The 24,642-nt window shown below is 43.3% G+C and overlaps 1 protein-coding gene across 3 annotated transcripts in view; it reads right to left on the bottom strand.

Moving 5' to 3' along the window:
• The window catches only part of garnl3 (GTPase activating Rap/RanGAP domain like 3), a 488,036-nt gene that overhangs the window by 171,828 nt on the left and 291,566 nt on the right, over nucleotides 1–24,642 (bottom strand). For 2 of the 3 annotated variants that reach the window (XM_063073433.1, XM_063073432.1), the window contains exons 5-8: nucleotides 10,857–10,975; nucleotides 5,573–5,637; nucleotides 2,317–2,380; nucleotides 1,405–1,431 (exon numbers count right to left, since the gene is read on the bottom strand). In XM_063073433.1, the coding sequence (XP_062929503.1) occupies nucleotides 1,405–1,431; nucleotides 2,317–2,380; nucleotides 5,573–5,637; nucleotides 10,857–10,975 (275 nt within the window). Of the gene's footprint in view, nucleotides 1–1,404; nucleotides 1,432–2,316; nucleotides 2,381–5,572; nucleotides 5,638–10,856; nucleotides 10,978–24,642 lie in introns of those variants that run through there. The other variant, XM_063073434.1, reaches the window with a different exon arrangement.

Below are 24,642 nucleotides of genomic sequence, written 5' to 3' on the forward strand. Positions count from 1 at the left end.
TCACTCTCTATCCACCTCTACTGCTCCCCCTCAGATACCCCTCTATCGCCCCCAACTGGTGCCCCTAAGATCCCCCTCTAACCTGCTTTCCACTCTTGTTCTGAAATGTTTGCTCCCCGACCCTGTTGGTCTGCACAATGTCGTCTCAGTCTTCCTCCAGCTCTGTCCCACTGCTAACTTTGCTCCCCTTGTACCCCCACATCGCTCTGTTATTTCTTCCTCTCGGCCTCTCCAACCCCATTGGTACTTCCCCTGTACCTTGCCCTTCCCTAGTAAACCCTCCCTCCTAATGCACCCCTCCCCTCTGTATTCCCTCCCTTTTCATTCCTCCCCTGTAACTTTCAATCTCTTCTCCTGTAGTCCCCCCATAACTTCCTTTCATAGCCCCTTTCTGCCCTGTAACCTTCCTACCCCCATAGTTATCCCCTGCTATAACACAGAACATAGAATAGTACAGCACAGTACAGTACAGGCCCTTCGGCCCACAATGTTGTGCCGACCCTCAAACCCTGCCTCCCATATAAGCCCCCAACTTAAATTCCTCCATATACCTGGCTAGTAGTCTCTTAAACTTCACTAGTGTATCTGCCTCCACCACTGACTCAGGCAGTGCATTCCACACACCAACCACTCTCTGAGTAAAAAACCTTCCTCTAATATCCCCCTTGAACTTCCCACCCCTTACCTTAAAGCCATGTCCTCTTGTATTGAGCAGTGGTGCCCTGGGGAAGAATAACCTTCCCTCCCCTATAGCCTTACCTCCCCTGTAACATCCCCATTACCCTTCTCTCCCCTATTTCCCTATAAACCTTTTCTCCTCTATAACCTTCCCTTTCCTGTAATCACCCCCCATAATTATCCTTTGCTGTAGCTCTCCTCTCCAGGGTAACCTTCCCATCCCTGTAACCCCCCATAACTTCACTCCCTCATTCTCTCCCCTACAACCTTCCCAACCTGTAATCTCTCCCATCACCACCAACTCCACTCATAATGCTTCCATTTCCCCACCTCCTCCCTCCCACTTCCCTTCCTCCTTCCTCCTGTGACCCATTTCCCCCGCATCCCTTCCTCTCCCAGCAATCCATCCCTCACCTATTACCTCCCTCCCCATCATATCTCACTCACATTGTAACACTCCCCCTTAGCCAATCATTCCCTTGACACCTCCCTCCTACTGCACGCCTCCATCTCCTGTAACTTCTTCCTATCATTCTACCCCCCTCCTCCCCTTCCTCCTCATATCCCTCTTCTCACCTATCCCATCCCTCTACCCTTCTCTATCAGCCACTTCTCTCTTTTTGCCTAAACATCTGTACCAATTTTAAGTCAGTTAGATGCGGCCATGTAATGTCTGGTCAGCCATGTCCACTGGACGAGAGGCCTCGTCATTATCTTCGCACTTACCTCCTGTTCCTCGAGAACCAGCAAGTCCTGTCAAGCACAAAGGGAGGAGCATGAGGCTTTGGCAGCACCTTAGACTTCTGCTACTTCCAAGTCTAAAGGCCATCAATCAGTTGTAAAATCAATATAAAAGTTTCACCTTTTCAAAATGAATCTGCTTCCCTTCTCACCAGAGCCACCACCCTTCCTTATCCATTTCTGGGTTCAATCAACTTCATCCATATCACATTTCTTTATTCAATTTCATTAACAGCAAGGAAACTTTAGAACTTTATATAGAAATGTTGTAGTCCTGTGGTTCTCACTTTGGAAGGGAAGGGAACCCCAAGTGTACTCAATGGATTGGATCATTTCTCAATCTCTTTCTTCAATATACTTTCAGCGAAAAGAACAAAATAAACAGGCATCCATCGTTGCAGGACTTTTGGGAAGAACTTCAGCAAAACAGAATTTAAACTCATTCAGTACAGATTCCTCAAGCTAATACACACAGAACAGTTGACATTTCGGGCCAAGATCCTTCATCAGGACTGGAAAGGAAGGAGGCAGGACCTAGAATAAGAAGATGGAGGGGAGTAGCAGGAGTATAAGTTGGCAAGATGATAGGTGGAACTATCATCTGATGAAAAGTCTCGGCCTGATACGTTGACTATCCCTCTCCATAGATGCTGTCTGACCTGCTGAGTTCCTCCAGCATTTTGTGTGGGTGTCTCTCTGGCACTCCAGCATCGGCAGAATCTCTTGTCTTCCTCATGCCAAATCGGAACTTATCTGAGACAGGGATTCCTACTTCTGAATAACACACACCGAAAAATGTGTACTAATATGAAGTCTAAATTGTAGACAGATTCTATTTAAAGTAGGACATTGCGATTAAAATGTAAAGTACAAAGCAATCCATAATCTAGATCTTACCTTCTGTATTTCTGGAGTAAATATTTCCCTGGGGCCTTTCTCAAATTTATCAAGGTTCATGGCACTGTAAAACAATATGGAGATTGACAAAGGTGTTCAGTGCAGGTCATTCCTGCAAGTACTATAACTGTGACTAAAACGCCACGTGCAACGTAATGTGCACCTGCCCAATGACTTCATTCTCTGAGGAACTATGCTAACTCTCTGAATATCGCGTTCTATACTGTGGCCACTTTATTAGGTACTCCTGTACACCGGCTCGTTAATGCAAATATCTAATCAGTCAATCACGCGGCAGCAACTCAACACATAAAAGCATGCAGACATAGTCAAGAGGTTCAGTTGTTGTTCAGACCGAACATCAGAATGGGGAATAAATGTGGTCTAAGTAAGTTTGACTGTGGAATTATTGCTGGTGCCAGATGGGGTGGCCAGAGTATCTTAGAAACTGCTGATCTCCTGGGATTTTCACACACAACAGTACTTAGAGTTTACAGAGAATGGTGTGAGAAACAAAAAACATTCAGCGAGTGGCAGTTCTTGGGCAAAAACACCTTGTTAATTTGAGAGGCCAGAGGAGAATAGCCAGACTGGTTCAAGCTGACAGGAAGGCAAACATCAGCGGTGTGCAGAATATCTCTGTGCACACAACTCGCTGAACTTTGAAGTGGATGGTCTACAGCAGCAGAAGACCACGAACACACATTCAGTGGCCATTTTATTTGGTACAAGTGGTACATAATACAGTGGCCACAGAGTGATTTGCATTGCTGTTCTGTTAAAATTCAAGATTCAAGATTATTTATTGTCAATCTCCTGCACACAAGTGTAAAGGAGAACAAACCAGTTGTTACTCTGAATCCAATGTAGCATAAACAAAAACACAACAAGCATAAAAACATAAATATAAAAGCAATCTTATAAAATGCAACCTACAAGTAACTGTGGAGTGGCAGTGCATGGGGGAGTTTCAAGGAGTGGCTCCACTTCATGTGGATAGATCTCTCTATGAGAAATCTTCTTTTCCCAGTCTTGATGAAAGGTCTTGGCCTAAAACACTGGCTGTTTACTCTTTTCCATAGATGCTGCCTGACCTGCGGAGTTCCTGCAGCAGCTTTGTGTGTGTTACTTGGTTTTCCGGCACCTGCAGATTTTCTCTTGTTTAGCTGATGTGGATGTAGTGATGGTGTGACGGGTTGACGGGTTAACAGATGGGTGTTGATTAGCTTGACGGCTTGGGGGACGTAACCGCTTTTGAGTCTTGTGGTTGGGACTGAGATTCCTCTCCCTTAGTCTCTACATTTCTGAAATTACTGATGTTCAACCAAGTCCCAAGCATAAAACTTGCAATGGACAGAAAATTGAAACATGCACCATTATAGCAGCTGGTACCACAATTTCATAATAAGATCAGCAGAGGCAATGTGGTTGTGATGAAAAGGAAATTCTGTTTCGCAAATGTATTTGATCTGTTTTAGGTAATAACGGTGGTGGTAATGATGTGGTGCACTTTGAATTTCCAAAAGGCATTTGATAATGTGCCCCTATAAATTCCCTGATTGTGTTTTATTTGCACCAATGTCTTTCTTTGCACAATCCTTCTTTCTTCACAGTCTTGTACAAAGTATGAATAATTTCTCAATCTGTGTGTTTTCTGTACCCGCGTGCCTGTAATGCTGTTATACCTCACCAGACTTGTGCACAGAACAATAAATTCAACTTGTTACTCTAAGAGCTTCAGTTATTGGGAGTAATATATTAGTCTCATTAACTTTAAAGCAAACAGAGTATTGGAAAAACAGATTGTGTTCAGGTCGGCAAGCTGTAACTGGGGAGTATAAGGGGGTCTCAATAGCTTAAAAGTCAATGGCACCCACCCACCTTCCCCCTCACCTGGCTTCACCTATCCCTGCCAGTTTGTACTCCTTCCCCTCCACTCCCTCCCCACTTTCTTATTCTGGCTTCTGCCCCCTTACTTCTGAGTCATAACCAAGGGTCATGGTCCAAAACGTTGACTTTTTATTCCTCTCCACAGATGCTGCCTGACCTGCTGAGTTCCTCCAGCATTTTGTGTGTGTCACTGATGACTGCAGCTAAATTTACTGATGATACAATGGTGAAGAGTTTGTATATGCAATTTGTGAGTAGAACAAATGACCTGGAAATGGATAAAGAGAAGAGAATCGGGCTACCTTTAGGAAGAAATTAATTTCAATAGAGATGAAGTAGACAATGTTACAATAAAGAAAGATCAGTGCGTCCTCATTCTTAAAGGGTAAGACCATGAGACATGGGAACAGAATTAGGCCATTTAGCCTATCGTGTCTACTTCGCAGACAGGCAGACCATACCTTTTTTACCAGGGAAGAATTAATACTAGAGGGTGTGCATTTAAGCTGAGGGGGGAAGTTCAAAGGTGACGGGTGGGGCAAGTTTTATTACAGTGCAATGGATGCCTGGAATGTGCTATCAGGGTGGTGGTGATAGAGGTGTTTAAGTGACTCAGATAGGCATGCTAGTATGCAAGTTGGGGGGAATAGGAACATGTGCGGGCAAAAGGAATTAGTGTAATTAAAGTCAAAGTAAATTTATCATTGAACTATATATGTGTCAATATATTCTACCTTTAGATTTATTTTCTTGCAGCCATTTACAGAAAACTTGCGTAATACGATAGAATTTATGAAAACTATACACAATCAAAGACCCACAAACAACCAACGTGCAAAGATGACAAATTGCATTAAATAAATAAACACTGAAAACATTAGCTGTAGAGTCCTTAAAGAATAAGTCTGTAGGTTGTAGAATCAGGACAGAGCTGACATGAGTGAAGCCATCTACAATGGTTCAGTATCTTGATGGTTGTGGGGTAACAACTACACCTCAACCTAGTGATCAGAAACTTCAGACTTTTGTACCTCCTACCCAATGGTAGCAGCGAGCTAATTAGGCATCATTAGCTTAAAGAATTTGGCACAGATGTAACAAATAATTAGGAAGGCACTGGAGGAGGAAGTGGTTTTTGGCCATGAAGTCTATCCTATGACTTCCACTGAGGACCAACTTCTTCTGCCTATGTTCTACCAGCTGTAAGCATTACTGAATTGCAGCCATACCAGAGGGGGGTGATGCAGAAGACACAGGACATCATAGTCCAGCAATGCAGATTAATCCCCCCTCAACAGCGGGCCAGCTCTTAATGGTGGAAGTCAAATGACAGAGAGAATGCCACAATAATGCGAGGGCTACGTACCTTAGAATAGATTTGACAGAAAGTGTTTTTGTAGGGCTATAAGGAAGGCAAATTTTCTGTGTCCCCTGGTGGAAGAAGAAGAGAAGAATTGTATAAGTAAAGGTGATCAGAAAGTGTCCAGAATTTTCAGTAATTTATAAGAAGTCTCCTGGTCTTTGCCCACAGATCCTGTTCCTGAGGCCTCTGACTCACACCAAGTGTGTGGGTGTGAATCAACCCAGAAAAAGTAATTGGCATATTCCTAATGAATCTCACTTATTTGTGCTGACGTACCACAGAATGTATCCTATCTGGATGCATTGTGGCTTAGCCCATCCAGGACCGCAAGAAACCGCACAGAGTTGTGGACACAGGTCAGCACATCACAGAAGCCAGCCTCCCCTCCCCTCCATGGATTCCTGTCTACCATTCTCACCCCCTCAGTAAAACAGCCAGCATAATCAAAGACCCCCCCCCCATGCACCTCAGACATTCGCTCTTCTCCCCCTCCCATCAGGCAGAAGATACAAGAGTCTGAAAGCGCATGTCAGCAAGGCTCAAGGACAGTTTTTACAGCCCTACGCTATGATAAGATGGACTCTTAACCTCACAATCTACCTTGTTATGATTCCACTTTATTGTTTATATACACTGCACTTTCTCTGTAGCTGTGACACTTCATTCTGCATTGTTATTGGAACCAGGACAGCTTCTATCTCACTGTTATAAGACTATTGAATGGACCTCTTGTTCATTAAGATGGAATCTTATCCCAACATCAATCTACCTCACCTTGACCATTGAAAGCTATCATCTACCTGTATCCCCATTCCCTCTCTCAACATCCAACTGTGATGAGATCTACTCCTCTTTGCCTCGTAATCCCAAAGATGCTCTTTCGGGTACAGCTCCAGTTTCTTCATGAAGCTCCTACTTGAGCGACAAGGGCCAGGACCAAAACTGTGAAAGATTATCTCTCCACCCAATACTCAGTGGTAAAGGGAATCCCATACACTCTCCCCAGTGTCCAACTGTGAAGAGATTCTAAAGGATCAGAGGGTGTGGAAGCCTTGGTCGACTCCAGGACCCACACAACATGGGAAAACAGTCCTTTCCTAATTATCCTGACTTTACATTAAACAAAAAAAACTTTGTCAGTCTGAATCAAATAGCTTCTTTCTTTGATTTCTAGGTTTTAAAAAAGCAAGAACATTTTAAATGACACTATCCTCTGTGCAATGCCTTGCATGACCATTTTCGAATTGATTTAGTATTCTACAGACTGTTACTTGTAGATAACATTGCAAGTTAAGTTTGGTAGAGGCAGCCTGAAACTGAAGAATGTGGCACGAAATTAGGTGGTGTTTACAACCCAGAGAGAGATCATTCAGCCCAACGAAGTCCAAGGTGGTGTTTGTGCTGTATACATCTTCACATTACTTTTCATTATTTATATCTGTAAACACAATTTCTAATCCTATTTTTTTCCTCTACTGATCTGGTGCTCTTGTAAAGACATCCATTCTAGTCCCTTCAAATTCTCCTTGAGGAAAACATTCCACATTCCAACTGTTCTCTGGGAAAAGACGCTTCTTTTGAATTCCCTTAAAAGAATTATTGGGATTCTTAACTCTGCCAAATTATTTGGTTTCTTATATTTGAGGAGTTCCTTAACGTCGTTATAGCAGGGTGGTGGGGGTGGTAGTGGGGAGAAGCTCCCATTCCCTATTAAATGCTCCCAATGGTGTGTGTCTCAAAAAGTCTCTGCCAACCAAGTCTACCTCCTTGCCTTCACATGTGGCTTAGCTACTTAGCCCAGTGAAACCATTTCTACTGAGGAGAAGGGCGAAGGCAGAAGACTGGCACCTTAAAGCCAGTTGCTTTGGGCTGATGGGGCTGGTTAGCCGTGGTTGGCAGCTCATCTAGGAGAAGGAAAACTCTAATTTCAAACCTCAGCTGCCTTGCGGCTCTACCCATTCATCGGGAAGGTTTCAGGAATAAATTCAGAGCTGGAGTCCCTAAGGCAGCCCTACATTGAGTGCAATGCTGACTGGCAACTCCTGCCGCTAAACTGTATCGGTCTCTACTATTCCTTTGGATTCATCGGCTGTGTTAAGGAGGGGCACCTGCTACAGTGGCAACGGCTTGCTGTCCATGTCCTACTGCCCTGGCTTGCGTATCATGTAGTCAGCTGGGACACTGAGTCCAGAACCAGAGGCCACAGTTTAAGAATAAGGGGTACACCATTTAGAACGGAGTTCAGGAAAAACTTTTTCACACAGAGGGTTGTGGTTCTGTGGAATGCTCTGTCTCAGAAGGCAGTGGAGGCCAATTCTCTGGATTCTTTCAAGAAAGAGTTAGATAGAGCTCTTGAAGATAGTGGAATCAAGGGAGATGGGGATAAAGCAGGAACTGGATACTGATTGTGGATGATCAGCCATGATCACAGTGAATGGTGGTGCTGGCTCGAAGGGCTGAATGGCCTACTCCTGCACCTATTGTCTATTGTCTATTGACACAACATCCGTGGTCAACTCCAGCCAACGAAGGGCCTCATATATTTGAGGTTCCTAGTTCCAACCTCCCACTGGACTGAAAACATCTTCTTTTCATCTTCAATATCAGAAGCCATTGTAAAGTTAAGGGGTTGCACTAGTTTATTAGTCAACCTTCCTATTCCTACAGAGGCCACCCTCAGCCAATCCAATCCGTCTCTTTTTTGGTACCAATAGTTAAATCGGTTTTACACCTAAGACCATGAAACATGGGAGCAGAATTAAGCCATTTGGTTCACCATTCAACCATGGCTGACTTACTTTCCCTCTTGCTTGCCCTCTCCCCATAACCTGCCCTTACTAATCAAGAAGCTATCAATCTCTGCTTTCAATATACCCAGTGATTTGGGCTCCACAGCCATCTGTGGCAATAAATTCCACAGCTTCATCACTCTCTGGCTAAAGAAATTCCTCTTCTCTGTTCTGAAGGGATGCCCCAGCTCTCTGGTCTGAGACTCCCCCACTATTAGAAACACCCTCTCCACATCCACTCTGTTTAGGCTGTTTTTATGTGGCCACTGAAATTGTCTTCTGTATTCCGTTAGGTCTAACCTTAAAACCTCTTTAATCACCTGAAGTGCATCAAAGTTCCAAGTTCATTTATTAGTAAAGTATGTATATTGTAAACAATCCTTACAGGCTTCCACAAAACATAGAAACCCACAGAACCCATTAAAAAAAAGACCACCGACCCCCCCCCCCAATATATAGAGAGGGTAAAAAGCAAATCATGCCAACAATAAAAGTAAGTAAATAGCATTCAAAACTGAAGTTCACAAAAGGGACTCCATGGCCACGAAGCATTATAAATATATGTTACTAGTGTGAAACATTCTAACCCCACTTACTGGTCAGCTTTTCCAGCAATCTTATTCACCTGTGTCACCACTTTTAAGGAATTGTTTATCTTGTAACCACAAATCCCTCTGCTTCTCAACCACAATTGGATCTATTTTTTCTTGGAGTACTTGGCAACTCTACCACATTGAAATTTACATTCTATAATCTATTCTGACATTGTTTTCTTTGCTGACTATACCCCCGCAATTTGAAATGTGCAACCAATTCACAGTTGGAACTGTTTACGGAAACAGTGAATGCCAGCGGAGCTGGGTGTAATCCTTGAGCTGAATTGCTTCATATATCGTGTCTGTCTGAGTAACGACCTTTAACCTGTTCCATTTTGTAACCAATCTCCCTGCCATTGTCTGTTTGAACTTTATTATGTGTCTAAGGATCAGACCAAAACACTTTTGAAAATAAAAAATAATCACAATAACTCTAATGCAATTTATTCAGTGAATTTAGCAGGATGGACAATTAAACCATCTTTTTCCCAACTTACATTTATTTGTTTTTATGACATTTTTGATTTCTAAACATTTCTTTCTGATACAATTTTGAGTGAGGAATACATAATAAATTAGTAGAAATGAAGAGAGCTTTTGGCTCGTTGGCCTTCAAAGATCAAAGTATTGAGTCCAGGAGTTGGGATGTCATGTTGAAGTTGTGTAGGACATTGTGAGGCTTATCTGCAGTATTGTGTGTAGCTCTTGTCACCTACCTAGAGGAAAGATTTCAATAAGATTGAAAGAGTGCTGAGAAAATTTACAAGGATGTTCTTGAGACTTAATGATCTGATTTATAGGGAAAGGTTGAAGAGGTTAGGGCACTTAATTCCCTAGAGTGTAGGAGAATGAGGGAAGATTTGTTAGAGGTTTGCAAAATTATGAGGGGTATAGATAGGGTAAATGCAAGCAAGCATTCTCCACTGAGGCAGAGTGAGACTAGAACTAGAGGTCACAGGTAAAGGGTGAAAGGTGAAATATTTAAGGGGATCCTGAGGGGGAACTGCTTCACTCAGAGAGTGGTGAGAGTGAGTAACGAGCTGCCAGTGGAAGTGGTGGATGTGGGTTTCATTTTAGCACTTAAGAGAAGGTACATGGATGGATTGGGTATAGAGGGATAAGGTCCAAGCACAAGTCAATGTGACTAGGCACTAAATAGATGAGCTGCAGGGCCTGTGTCTATGCTGTAGTACTCTACATTGAATACTTTCTGCTGACATTAAGTGAGTTGATACATCCCAAAATGTTGCTTCTTTCATTAACACAGGAATCACGTTAGCTGTCATCCTGATCCCTTGAAGAAGAGGAAGAACTCCGAATGGAGTCATTGGGACGCCGTCGTGACAGCGTTTTTTTTAGCAAGCTTTCTTATTTTTATGAGGCCAAATTGCTACCTCGACGCTCAACCCAGCATGGATGGAAAGCGTGCAAGGGAGCCGGCTGGATTCGAACTCGTGAGCCTTCGCTCCGAAGTCCGGCGCTGATGCCACTACGCCACCAGCTGGCTAATCCTGATCCCTTGCAGTATTCTAATTCTAACAAACTTTTATGAATCAGAAATTATGCCTCTATCTTCTCTCATTCCTAAATTTAGATTTCTAGTTCTGACAAAGGGTCTTTGCCCTGAAACAATGACTTTCCCCAGACCCTACTGTTTCTAGCATTTGCTTTGGATTTCCAGCATCCTGTTCCATTCCTCTCCTCCAGTCAGTCTCTAGCTGTCCACTCTATCTATGCCCCTTATCATCCTGTCTATCAAGTCAGTGCTCATCCTCCTTCTCTCCAAAGAGAAAAGCCCTAGCTCACTCAACCATTTTATGTGGTTAAGATATTTACTGTGGCTCCATAATTCTGAATGAGCTGAACGTCGTTGTACGAGGCAGCGCCAATCAACACACTTACTGTTTTCTTCCAGAGAATAGCACGGTACTGTGGCACACGTTGATTGTTTTGATCGGAAAGCACAACCGAAAGAAAGAAAGGATTCTTTTCTGTGTCTGTGCCTATGTAATTTTGATGAACTAGGAGGAAAAGATAAGAAAAATACATTAGAAGCACACCCCCCCAGTCAAGAACGCAATTCCAACCAGTTCAGATTGTACCGTAATATTCAACAATCAGAGCAAAAAAGTCATAGAACACTACAGTACAGTAACAGGCCCTTTGGCCCATCTAGTCCATGCCAAACTTTTAATTTGCCTAGTCCCATCAGCCTGCAACTGGATAGATTTACTATACTGAGGTAGTGATTAGGGATCTGCAAGCTGGTTCAAGAGCCGACAGAGTGGATACTGAGAAGGTTTTCCATAAAATTCAGATAAAAGTAGTGGATATGGTCCAGTCCCTCACATGCAAAGCCCTCCCCACCATCGAGCACACCTACATAAAATGCTGTCGCAGGAAAGCAGCATCCATCATCAAGGATCCCCACCACCCAGGTCATGCTCCCATTTTGCTGCTGCCATCAGGAAGAAGGTACAGGAGCCTCAGGAATAGTTATTACCCCTCGGCCATCAGGCTCTTGAACCAAAGGGATAACTTCACTCAGCTTCACTCGGCCGATCATTGAAGTGTTCCACCAACTAATGGACTCAGTACCAAGGACTCCTCATCTCATGTTCTCAATATTTATTGCCTACTTATTAATTTGTATTATTTATTTCTTTTTGTATTTGCACATTTTGTTGCCTTCTGCACTTTGATTGAATGCCCAAGTAGGGCAGACGTTCATTGATTCTGTTATGGTTATTATTCTATTGATTTATTGAGTATGCCCACAAGAAAATGAATCTGAAGGTTGTACATAGTGAAATATCTGTACTTTGTTAATAATTTACTTTTCTAGGTTTTCACAAATAAAATACCAGAGGCATCTTACGTTTCAGAAAAGCCATAGCAACTCATTTATTGGACAACAAAAAGCTGAACTCAAAGCACACTAAAAACCCATTACGTAATTACATCATCACGTCAGGCCAGCTTCTTAAAGTGAAACCCCGACTCAATGTTGGTGGTTGTGAATTACGCACATTTCCACCAGTTATAATTACCCTGCACTTTGAACTTTTAACTCTGAACACAGTATAGTTGTTTTGGGTTTAAGTTGGGGGCAAACACAAGCCAGGGCAGTGATGATATGGAGACTAAACTGTTGCCCCTGCATCAGGCACCCCCTCTTCACACATCTGATGAACTCATAGGAACAGGAGAGACCGATCCAGTTTGGCATCAGTGGCATCGCAGGTGGCTTTGTAGATAAGCGACACGTGAAGGCCTGGAGCTGTAATTGGTTGTTAAAGGCTATTTGAGGCACACACCACGTATTGGGAACATTTAATAGGTATTGGGAGCTTATCCCTACTTCCTCCCCTGGCTATGAATCCCTAAGGAACCCCCACACCATTATCCGAACAGGATTATACAGACAGCAGACTCCACTCAGGAATGTGATTCTGACCTCAAAGTATGGAAATAAAACCCGGCATTTCCAGCTACATCCCATGAATGAAGTAATAAATAAATTACGCATTTCTCGTATCAATTATCATCAATTCTGTGTATTTATTTATCTTACCACTCCCATAACTAGAGTGCTCTTTGCAATAATGCATCTGACACTGAGGTTGTGAATCATCATGCAACTCTATAACTAGATGTGACATTATGTAAATCTAAATGTCCACCTGTATGTGCACATATAAATGGTTATGCACATGTGTAAATAATTATGAACATTTACCAATTGATATGAATAATTATGCAAATGTCTGCCGATGAAAAATCATGCAAATTGATACTTGCATTAAATTATGCAAATTTGTGCCAACAGATGTGAAATAATCCAAATGTTCTTGAATTTAAATGATCTAACAATTACCTGTCTACCACAATAATTATTCAAATCTGGACCAAAAGATATCAATAATAATGTAAACACAGCTGTGAATAATCATGCCAACCTGTACCTACAGGTGAATAACTATCCAAAATTGAACCTGGTTATACGTTTCTATGTAATTATTCATATCTAGGCATAATTATTCATATCTAGGCATAATTATTCATATATGAACCTGAATATATGAATAATCATTAAAGATTGGAATTGAAATTAGTTTATTATTGTCAAGTGTACCAAGATACAGTGAAAATTTACCAAATCATTACACAGTGCATTGAGGTAGAACAAGGTAAAATAATACATACAGAAAGCAGAATAATGTGAAAAAGAGAGAGTGCAGTGCAGGTAGACAATAAGAAGCAAGAACATACTGAGGTAGATTGTGAGGTTAAGAATCCAACTTGATGTACTAGAGGTCCATTCAATAGTTGTATAACAGTGGTGTAGAAGCTCTCCTGATGGTCCACCATTGTATAGTTGAAGGTACTGTCCTTTGGTGTGTGTTTTCAGGGCTTATGGATCTTCTGCATGATGGGCAGGGGGAGAAGAGAGAATGTCTGGGGTGGATTGGAGATACAGTACACCAGTGAAAATATACAATGGAATACACAGCACAGGGTGGTGGTAGAGGCAGGTACATTAGGGACTTTTAAGAAACTCGTAGATAGGCACATAGATGACAGAAAAATTGGAGGGCTAATTGGAGTGAAGAGTTAGATTGATCTTGGAATAGGTTAAGGGGTCAGCACAAATTCATTGGCTGAATGGCCTGTAAATGTGTTGTACTGTCCTATGCTCTATGTTCCATGAAAACTGAATGCTATGAATATGATAAGCCTATCAGCAGAATAATCAGGTGTTATTACAACTTGCGTGGCCACTATGAACGGTGAGAGCAAATCACTGGCCACCTTCCAGAAGAATTTTAATGGTGTTAAGTATACTCGTTGATGATTGGCTGTTGCCTGGCACAGCCCCTGCCCTGGGGTAGCTAGACAATTCTTGGGACCTACAACAAATCTTTGCTCTTCGAAGTAATCGTGCAGATGTTGTTCAGAAGATAGGTCTCCGCATCAGAAGTACTGAGGGCTTACAGTCCAGAGACCAAAAAAAGGTGATTGTCCACCATTGCATAGTTGAAGGTATGATTCTTTGGATAAAGTGTTAAACTCAGGTCAGCTGTTTTAGGGGTTGGAAACTATACCTTTGCATGGTTGGGTTGAGTTGCTCTCTGATCTTGGCAATTTACTTGCAAGTACCTTGCTAAGATTGGAGAACAATTCAACCCAGCCATCAACCACCTGAGCTACACATTTTCTTCATTATTTCCTATCCCTTTGTACATTGTTGAACAAGGACAGAGAGCTATCCTCCGTGTCTTACTAGTATTTACCCTTAAATCATCACCAAGTACAAACCAGAAACACAAGAGTCTGGAGCAATATACAATCTGCTGGAGTTACTCGGCTGGTTGGGCAGCATCTGTGGGGTGTGGCGGAGGGGATGAACTGTCAGTGCTGTGGGTCAGATCATGCGATAGGGTTATGACCTGAAACACTGGCAATTCCCTTCCTCCCATAGACGCTGCTTGACCTGCTGAGTAGTTGTTTCTGAAAACAGGTTATCTACTCATTACTGCTCGGCCATTTGAGAAAGCTTGTTATGTGTATTTGTTCAAAGTATAACAGTGACTGGTCTCTGTCCCCCTTCACAACTTTACGATATAAGTGAACACAATTGCTCTGGTAAGGGAAGCAATAAGCTCTCACAAACAGCATCATGATAACAGCCACATAATCAACCTTCAAAGTATTGATCTTGGGGTAAGTGTTGTCTCTGGCACTAAGGTTATTTTTCCTTCATTCAGCATAGGAAGCCTCCAAGAGGACCACAGCCTTGTCGTTGGGTTTGGAGGTGTGTGTGCCTCAGTAACCCGGAGACCTATGTTGGCTGGAGTCAGGGCCTTGTGCTTTGGGTCTTGCTATGGTCACCCACACCAAACAGGTCAAAGGGAAGGGGCCAGGCTAAGAGTGGTCCACTAATACTCCAGGTTTGGGGGTCAACACAAGCCTGACAACCCTGACTGGTCAAAAAACAATTCTTACAGAAACAGCAATGAGGAATCCTTCTATACCGACAAGAGATGGAGGACCTACATTGCTGACCTAAACACCAATGGCATAATGGGCAGTAAGTAAACATAGGGATGAAAAAGTTTTAAATAAAGCTTTAAAACACCTGACCTACTAGATATTTCTATCGTCTTCAATTTTTGTTTTATATTTCTAACATCTGGAGGTTTTTCTGTTTTTCTCTGAGAAGCCTTGCCATATTACGTCATTATGTCCCCATTTACTAAGTTGCTTACAAGCTGACAAAATACCTGTAACAAGTGGACATTTGTGCAGTAAAACTGTGGTAATTCACTGTCCTGTTGGTTGTAATTCCTGCACCAGTTTTCCCGTCTCATTGACCATGAGAGCATAAAACATAGGAGCAGAATTAGGCCATTTAGCCTATTGACTCTGCTCCACTATTCAGTCATGACTGATTTATTTTCCCTCTCCCTGTAACCTCTGACGCCCTTACGAGTCAAGGACCACTTTAAAAATACCCAATGACGTGGCCTCCACAACCATCTATGACAAAAATTCCACAGATTCACCACCCTTTGGCTAAAGATATTCCTCCTCATCAATGTTCTAAAGGGACATCCTTGTATTCTGCGGTGGTACCCTCTAGACCCACTTGATATTGGAAACATACTCTGCATGTCCACTCTGTCTGGGCCTTTCAATATTCAACAGATTTCAATCAGATCCCCCTTCATTCTATTAAACTCCAGGGAGTACAGGCCCAGAGCCATCAAATGCTCCTCAAGCATTATCAGACCAGTGCATCGGTTGCTGCATTCTCTTTGAACTCACTGGGGCATCGGCAGCCACACCCTCTAAAATCACCAGGACACCAAATTCTATTTTCTTTTTAAACCCACTGGAGCCCATATCCTGTGCTCCCTCTAAACTTAGCGGACTGGCTGGGAAAGTTACTGTGCTACTAAAGTAGCTCACATTTTAAAAGGAGAGCATGATCACAGTGGGCCGAACAGCCTCCTTCTGTGCCCTAAGTTTCTACGGTTCTCTGCAGTGCTGGTAAACCCCTTATACGTTGTGAGTGTATGGAACAAGCAACCTGCTCTGAGAATCTGCTTTAATTAAATTGAATTCATATCAATCCTTTATCTCGATGAAAGCAAACCACACTGAGATGCTCGACAGACAGAGAGTTTGTTTCAAAGGCTTCTGATCGTGAAGAATCCTTTTGATGTAGAAAGCTCTTGTAATACAAAGTGAATTTCTTGCTTATCCCACAGAGCTTTACACTTCATTATACAGATGACTGAGACTCCACGTCCTGATCAGGCTGGTGCTGCATGCTACACCACCCTCCCCAACTGTTTCTCTTTTGTCCGACCAAGTCACGCAAAGCTGACTACCCCTCTGTTTGGAAAAGCAAAGAAACTGCGGGAGCTTTAAATCTTAAACAGAAACCAAAAAATGCTGGAACAGCTCAACAGGTCAATTCTATTGAAAGCTGGAGCCCAGGGTTCAAAGTTTCTGTACAAAGGAACAGTGCTGACACTGAAAAACACTGAAAGGAACTAAACACATACCCGCTCATATCCCATTTTAGCTTAACTTCTTCCCTCCAGAGCTGGGCATAGAACAAAGATCAGTAATCATTCCCGCTGAACTTGTTCTGTGCACACAAACATCTCACAGCCCAGTCAGATGAAGGAGGCCCTCCTTTGGTCAGGGTCGACCACGGATGCTGCATCCTAGCTGTCTACGTGATACGCAAGCCAGGGCAGTATGATATCGAGCACAAGCTGTTGTTCATGTAGCAGGCTCGCCCTCTCCACACAGCTGATTAATCCAAAGGAACAGGAGAGACCCATACAGTTTAGCGCCAGCAGCTTTCCCCATGTGTGGGAAGTTTCAGATCAGAGTTTTCCCTCTCTTAGATAAGCTGCCAAACACAGCCAATGAGCCCCACCTGCTCACAGTAACTACCAGTCAGCGTTAAACTCAACGCAGGATTGCCTCAGGGACTCCAGCTCCAGATTTTTCCCCAGGGTTTACTCCTGAAACTTTCCCCATGAGTGGGAAGTTTGAGATCAGAGCTTTCCTTCTCCTAGATAAGCTGCCAAACACAGCCAAGGAGCCTCATCTGCCCGGAGTGACTGTTTGAGATGCACACTGTTGGGAGCATTTAATAGCTGGCGGGAGCTAATCCCCACTACCACCCGTGGCTATAACAAGTGAGATGAATATTGTTAAGGAATAATAAGGAAGTCTGGAGCCTGCCCTAGGGTTGGAGGACTATCTGTGTGTGAGGGTGGGTGGGTAGGAGGGAGGAAAGGAGCTTTTTTTTTGTCTTTAAGCAACACATACAAAATGCTGGTGAATACAGCAGGCCAGGCAGCATCTATAGGAAGAAGTACAGTCGATGTTTCGGGCCGAGACCCTTTGTCAGGACTAACAGAAAGAAGAGATAGTAAGAGATTTGAAAGTGGGGGGGGGAGAGACCCGAAATGTAGAAGACAGGAGGGGGAGGGATGGAGCCAAGGAGGCAGCCCAAGCCTTTATGTTCTAGAGTATCTGATGAACATTGACATTGGATAATCAGACAAGTGTGGGTACAAGGAGCTGGGTTTCCAAATGTCCTATATTCAAAGGGGCATCCTTCATCTTGACTGCCCTGAACCAAATGCCTTCCTGTCACTAATAGCCCCTAGAAAGGCACAACTGCCAGCAACTTGTCAATCAGCTCAGAAATTCAGCAGATAGCAGCCTTCCACAGAGATGTTTCCTGGGACAACCGACAGGAAACTTTCACAGCAAGATAGAACAAGTTCCTTTCAAAACGAGCCTCACCTACCAAATACTCAACATGTTAATCCCAGACCCTGACGAGACAGCTCTCATACAAAGCCAAAACATGCAAGCAAGGCCAACAGGTTTGCAAAATGTTTAGGTTGGAGTTCCTGAGTTCCCATTAGCCCAGGTGGCAATGTCCAGCAAACTTTGTCATTCAACATCAAGCAAGAAGAGACAGCGAGCACAATGAACCTAATGTCCCGCCTGAGCTCTTAGACCAAAGTCCTGGGCATGAACACATTCCCTATAACTAGTTTAGCCATGACCCTGCCATTGATCATGTATGTTGTCTTCATGTGGAAAAGGGTTCAAGGTTACACTCAGAGTCTCCTTGGAGAACTGAAACATCTCCACTGACCTATGAGTGAAGAAGGGGCATTTGGGATGGTGTTGAGAACTGTGGGTCCGTGCATCAGATCAGAAGCCCTGTGTAAGTGGCAAAAAGGGAGGACCAACTCTCAAACTATCAACCTGTCTGCTCCAGTTCCAGCTGTGCAAGTCTACATTATCCTCCTAACCTCCCTGTTCTTAAATTCAATATTTCTAAATGAAGGTCAACATTCCATTTGCTTTAGTTTGCATTGTTTCAATAGTATGAGTTAAAGTTGAACTTACTTAAGGAGATGCCAGATGTGGACCAGTTGTCATCCTTAAACCAGGAATGAAATACCGAGAGATGAAAGCATCATCACCTGCTAATCTCTTCTCCTTTGCTTCTTTCTCTTAGGGCTTGAGAAGACTGGTTTCCTCCCTGGTTAGCTAAAGACACCAGTACAGGATGTACAGTTGACTAGATGTGGGGGATGTCATGTTCAACAGTACAGAAATCTCTTGCTGGGACAGAGCTGGGAAGAGAGCACCATTCTTATACAAGCTGGCTCTGTAGTATTGGCCACTCATTGTACCCCATATAAATGGGATGGCAATGTGAGTGGCGTCATGGTTAGATGGGATCGTAAAGAGAGTTTTCAGCACACTGGCCTTCATAGATCAGAGTTTTGACTATCGGAGTGGAATAGTATGTAGAAGTTGTATAAGGTATTGGTGAGGCTGAAGTTGAGTACTGTGTGCAGTTCTGTTCACAAACCTACAGGAAAGATATCAATAAGCTTGAAAGAGTGCAGAGAAAATTTACAAAGATATTCTCAGGACATGAGGTCCTAAGTTATAGGGAAATATTGATTAAGTTAGGACTTTATTTCCTGGAACATAGGAGTGAGGGGAAATCTTATAGAGGTGTACAAAATTATGAGGAGTATAGATAGGATGAATGAAGCAGGCTTCTCCATTGAGGTTCAATGAGACTAAAACTAGAAGTCATGGGTTTAGGGTGAAAGATGAAATACTTAAGGGATATTTAAGTACTCCTTGAGGGGGAACTTTTTCACTCAGTGGGTAGTGAGTGTGGAACTAGCTGCTGGTGGAGATGGTAGATGCAGGTTCCATTTTAACCTTTTAGAGAAGTTTGGATAGGTGCATTTAAGAGAAGTTTGGAAAGGGGAGGGGTATGGAGTGGCATTGGTCCGGGTGAAGATATATGGCACTAGGCAGAAAAAGAGGTCAGTATGGAGTAAATGGGCTGAAGGGCCTGTTTCTGTGCTGTAGTGCTCTATAACTCTGTGAGAACTCTGATACACAGTAACAGCAGGACACTGGGCAAAGTCAACCTCAAGTCTTTGGTGGAACTTTGCTGTATTCTGCCTCTGAAATTCATTACACTGAATGAATGTAATGTACTGATAGTCCTAAATAGATTATGAGTACTACCAACCTACAATGAAAGTCCTCTGTGGGTCACCAAATACTGTGTACAATTAGTGATCCAGAGGTCTAGGTAGTGCTATACTGGCTCATCATCGCTACCAGTGACTCTGATGTCTAGGTAATTCTACACTGGCCCAACCTTGCTACCACTAGATAGTTCTACATTGGTCCATCCTCTCCACCAGTGACCCAGATGTCTAGATAGTGCTACACTTGCCAATCCTGTCCACCAGACAACACTTTCTTAGGTTATATTGATTACCTTTCTCCCAGAGCACAATGCACATCATGATCAGGATACTGCAATATTTCCCTGCCTCACGGATTTCACAATGCTCAACCTACTGTTGCAATCCTCCATTTGCAGTGTAACTATTCAGGCTTAATCATCTCAGAGAAACCAAAACAAATATGTTCAAATTGACCTCAACCAAGCTCTGCGTTAATTGACTGAATGTGGCAGCACTGGAGTCAACTTCTCTCTTATAACATAGAAGAGTACAGGCCCTTCAGCCCCCAATGTTGTGCTGACATTTTAACCTGTGTAAAGAACATTCTCCCCATCTTCTGGCATCTGACGTTGTCATCCTAATATCCTCTAAATGTGCTGAGGTTTTTTGATACCCAACCCCACTCCTCACCGCACCCCACCTGACCCAGGCTCTTTCACGTAGTGAGTTACAGGCCCTCTCCACTCTTTAATAATTCTAACTGTTAACCCAACTCTCTGTCCCTCAGCTACTGGCCTCTCTGTTAACGGGATCTGCTATTGTATCTACATTAAGTGAGAATGCAATTTTATAATGAAATCAACCTGCAAACTTCTCTCATAAAGTTCATAATGGTCTGGTTTTCTGACAGTGTTTATTTGTTGGAGATTTCCAACTGGTAACTTAAATTTTAAGTGCATCCGATACAGTGTCATTAATGGTTCAAAATGAACTGTCTAACTCCAGGTGAGAGAGCGGTCAGGCTGCTAAACTTGCTTGATTGCCTTTGGGGGCCAGAGGTCAACATCATCTATCACTCCCCATCTTCTAGCCTCTCTCCAAAGCCTTATGGAGTGAAGTTGGGAGAGTGTATAGGGGGTCAGAAGTGGATAAATCTGTCAGTGTTTCCTAATATTAAACACATGCAAAGTATGGCTGTCCTATTGGATTCCTTCTTCAGCCCTTTACCTCTTCCACCTATCACCTCCCTGCTTCTTACATCATCCCCCCTCTTCCCCATGCAGCCATTTTCCCCCTCTCCTATCACCTGCTAGCTTGTATTCCTTCCCCTCCACCCCACCTTCTTATTCGGGCTTCTTCCCCCTTCCTTTCCAGCCCTGATGAAGAGTCTGGGCTCAAAACATCAACTGTTTATTCCTCTCCACAGATGCTGCCTGATTTGCTGAGTTCCTCCAGCACTTTGCGTGCGTTGCAGACGATACTGACTGTACTCTGGATGGAGCTGAATGTGCAGGGACTGTGGCAAATTCTCATGTACCAGTGTTAAGTTGGTTACCAAAGTTTCAGGAGCAGTGAATACAGGTTCAGGCTCATGAATGATAGAAACGTGGAGGGTTATGTTGCAGGGAAAGTTTAGATTGATCTTAGAATAGGTTAAAGGTTGGCACAACATTGTACGACAAAGTACCTGTACTGCCCTGTAATGTTCAATGTTATATGGTTCTACTTTGCTTTAATCATCAGGTTTGTAAACTGATCTGCACAACCCAACCCCTACCTCAGCAATGGAGAACAATGGACCACTTGGTGCATTACCATAGACATGTATTCGATTATGCCTTTGTATTTCTTCCACACTGAGGTCATGTTTGCTAAGAATTTTTTTTCAATGTTTGGTATAATTTTATATATAATTTATGCACAATTTACCTATTTTCTGTGTGTGGCCCATACCTATATGTTGCTCTAAGCAAGCTTTTCATTGTACCTGTATCTCACCTTACCTGTGAACATACCAATAAACTCAACTTGAAATTAATCTGCTGATCACTCCCCCTGGGTCCCCTCCTCCTCCCCTTTCTCCTATCGGATTCCTTCCTCTCTAGCCCTTGACCTTTCCAACCCACCTGGCTTCACCTGCCTCCTTCTCTTCTCCTGCACCTTTTTATTCTGGCACCTCCCCCTTCCTTCTCAGTCCCGAAGAAGGGTCTCGGCCCGAAATGTCGACTATCTATTCATTCCTGTAGATGCTGCCTGACCTGCTGGGTTGCTCCAGCATTTTGTGTGCGCTGCTTTGGATTTCCAGCATCTGCAGACTTTAGTGTGTTTTTCAGATGCTTCTTATTTGCAAGATAGGCACAAAAATTGTAGCATGGAAGTATCTACAAGCTAGATGTACATTTGTTTAATGCTGGGGTGCTGCTATTATCACAGTCTTCAGTCTCATCTTATTCCAGCACCAGGCACCTGTTTTAATTAACCTGGTTTAATCGGTCTCTTGCGGCTGGCGCTTGGTAATGCCTGCTGTAAAAGAGTTTTCCTCCGTCGCTGGGTGAGACTGATGTGTGAGCCTCACGTTATCGGAGGCAGGACTCCGGCACTGATGGGTGACTGGCTGGTGTGGCTGCTGTCCAGGGAAGAGCAGTGCGGCGGCGCACAGTCACTGCAATGCCGTCTGTTCACATTACCTGTGTTGACAGAAAAGCACAAACTCTGCAGTGATACAGTTGCTGCAGTCCTTAAAAAGCAGTACAGAACTGCTTCAGCTGGGTTATGTCCACAATAAAAGGAGTCTTCCCCACATTCTTTCTGCTTCCTGTCTGAGTCAGACCAAGAATTTTATGGTAATTTAATGCAGCAATAATTCCAAGGGGGAAGAAGCTTCAATGTGTTTTATTTTTGGCTAAGGCAGTCTCGTTTTTCTTACAGATTTTCTTCCCTCGTGGCCATTAACCCTTTCTAGGTTTCCAGCAGTCAAGTATGCATCTGCAAGTTACAAATTTGAGCAGTTATCAGACTGTTGAAACATCCTCTCATAAATTAAAATATGAACTTTTCATTTCCCAAAGCAACACACAGGATGCTAGCGAATCTCAGCGGGTCAGGTAGCACCAGGGAGGAAAATGACAGTCGCTAATTCAGGTTGAGATCCTTTATGTGGACTGAAAAACAGAGGGAGACAGCCAGAGAATAAAAAGGTCTTGATCTCCCAATCTATCTTGCAGAGTCCCTGGCACTTTATTAGACTACCTGCAGAGCACTTTCTCGGTAACCGTAACAATATTCTGCATTCCGTTTTCTCTTTGATGTACTTACATTTGGAAATACCCCTCTGGATGGCACACAAACAAAATCTTTGCACTGTATTTTGGCACATCAGAATCAGCTTTAATATCACCGGCATTGTTGTGAAGTTTGTTAACTTTGTGGTAGCACAATGCAATATATGACAATATAGAAAAAATACCTGAATTACAGTAAGTATACATATATTAAATAATTAAATATGTACTGCAAAAAATAGAATTAAGGAAGTAGTGAGGTTATTGGGTTCAGTGTCCATTCAGAAATCGGATGGCAGAGGGGAAGAAGCTGTTCCTGAATTGTTGACTGTGTGCCTTCAGGCTTCTGTACCTCCTCCGTGATGGTAATAATGAGAAGAGGCGTCTCCTGGGTGATGGGGGTCCTTAATGATGGATGCTGCCTTTCTGAGACATGTTCATTGAAGGTGCCTTGGATACCACGGAGGCCAGTGCCCTTGACGGAGATGACTAAGTTTACAACTCTCTGCAGTTTACTTTGTAGCCTCACTCCCCCCACACCACCCACAAATACCAGACGGCGACGCAGCCAACTAAAATGGCCTCCATAGTACATCTATAGAAATTCGTGAGTGTTTGAGGTGACATACCAAATCTCCTCAAACTCCTAATGAAACATAGCTGTTGTCGTGCATTCTTTGAAGCTGCATCAATATGTTGGGTCCAGGCTAGATCCTCCTGGATGTTGACACCCAAGAACTTAAAGTTGCTCACTCTCTCCACTTCTGATCCCTCTATAAAGATCAATAATAAACCAACGCAAAAGTCATCGAATTGGGCAGACAACAAAACCAAGACCTTTCCAATGGTCTATCCAATGGATTCAATGTTTCCAATGGTCTATCCAATGGTATCCAAGGCCTATCCAATGGTTAACTCAATGCCATCATACACATGTACTTCAGCAAAGGGTTAATGAAAGGACTGGTATCCTGACTAGTGTTTCTGTCCCTGTGATTCACCTCACCATCAACCCTACCGCAGCACAGTCTGGTTCAACTTTAAACACTGTGGTGGCAAGTGCACATTGGGTTAAGTACATGGGGAAAGAGCCAAGGCACCACGGCAGCATAGCGGTTAGCACGACACTATTACAGCTCAGGGTGTCGAAGTTCAGAGTTCAATCCCGACGCCATCTGTAAGGGGTTTGAAAGCCCCCCCCCCCGTGGAATGCGTGAGGTTTGTCCGGGTGCTCCAGTTTCCTCCCACATTTCCAAGACGTACTGGTTACTAGGTTAATCAGTCATTGTAAGTCGTCCTGGGATTACGTTAGGGTTAAATTGGGGGTTGTTGGGGGTTGCTGGGCAGCATGGCTCAAAGGGCCAGAAAGGCATATCCTGCACTGTACATCTAAATTTAAAAAATATAATTTCACTCCACACGCTTGTTCAGCCTTTTAATGCGACCAGACCAATCTACTGACTAACTCCATATAGCTCTGTGTCTCTTTCATCAACAAAGATTTATTCCAATCAATCACTGTCATGGGAAGAGAGTTCCAAATTTCAACTGCCCTCTGTCTGTAGAAGAGTCTCTGACTGTGATCTTGTCTCTTGTTTTTCAGGCTATTCCCCTTGGTCCTGGATTCCCTGACAAGCTGAAATAGTTCTGTCAAATTTAAACGAGATCTGCAGATGGAGTAACTCGGACGAACAGGAAATGCTGGAAGCACTCAGCAGTATCACAAAGAAGGCACATCTACTTTCGTAGAACTCGAGATTACCTTTCCCCAACTCTCTGAAAGGTCTCCATGCTGAAACATTAATTGCTTCATTGCCCACAGATGCTGCCTGACCTGCCGAGTGATTCTTC

This window comes from Mobula hypostoma, chromosome 21 (genome assembly GCF_963921235.1).
Source record: "Mobula hypostoma chromosome 21, sMobHyp1.1, whole genome shotgun sequence".
NCBI classification, from domain to species: Eukaryota; Metazoa; Chordata; class Chondrichthyes; order Myliobatiformes; family Myliobatidae; genus Mobula; species Mobula hypostoma.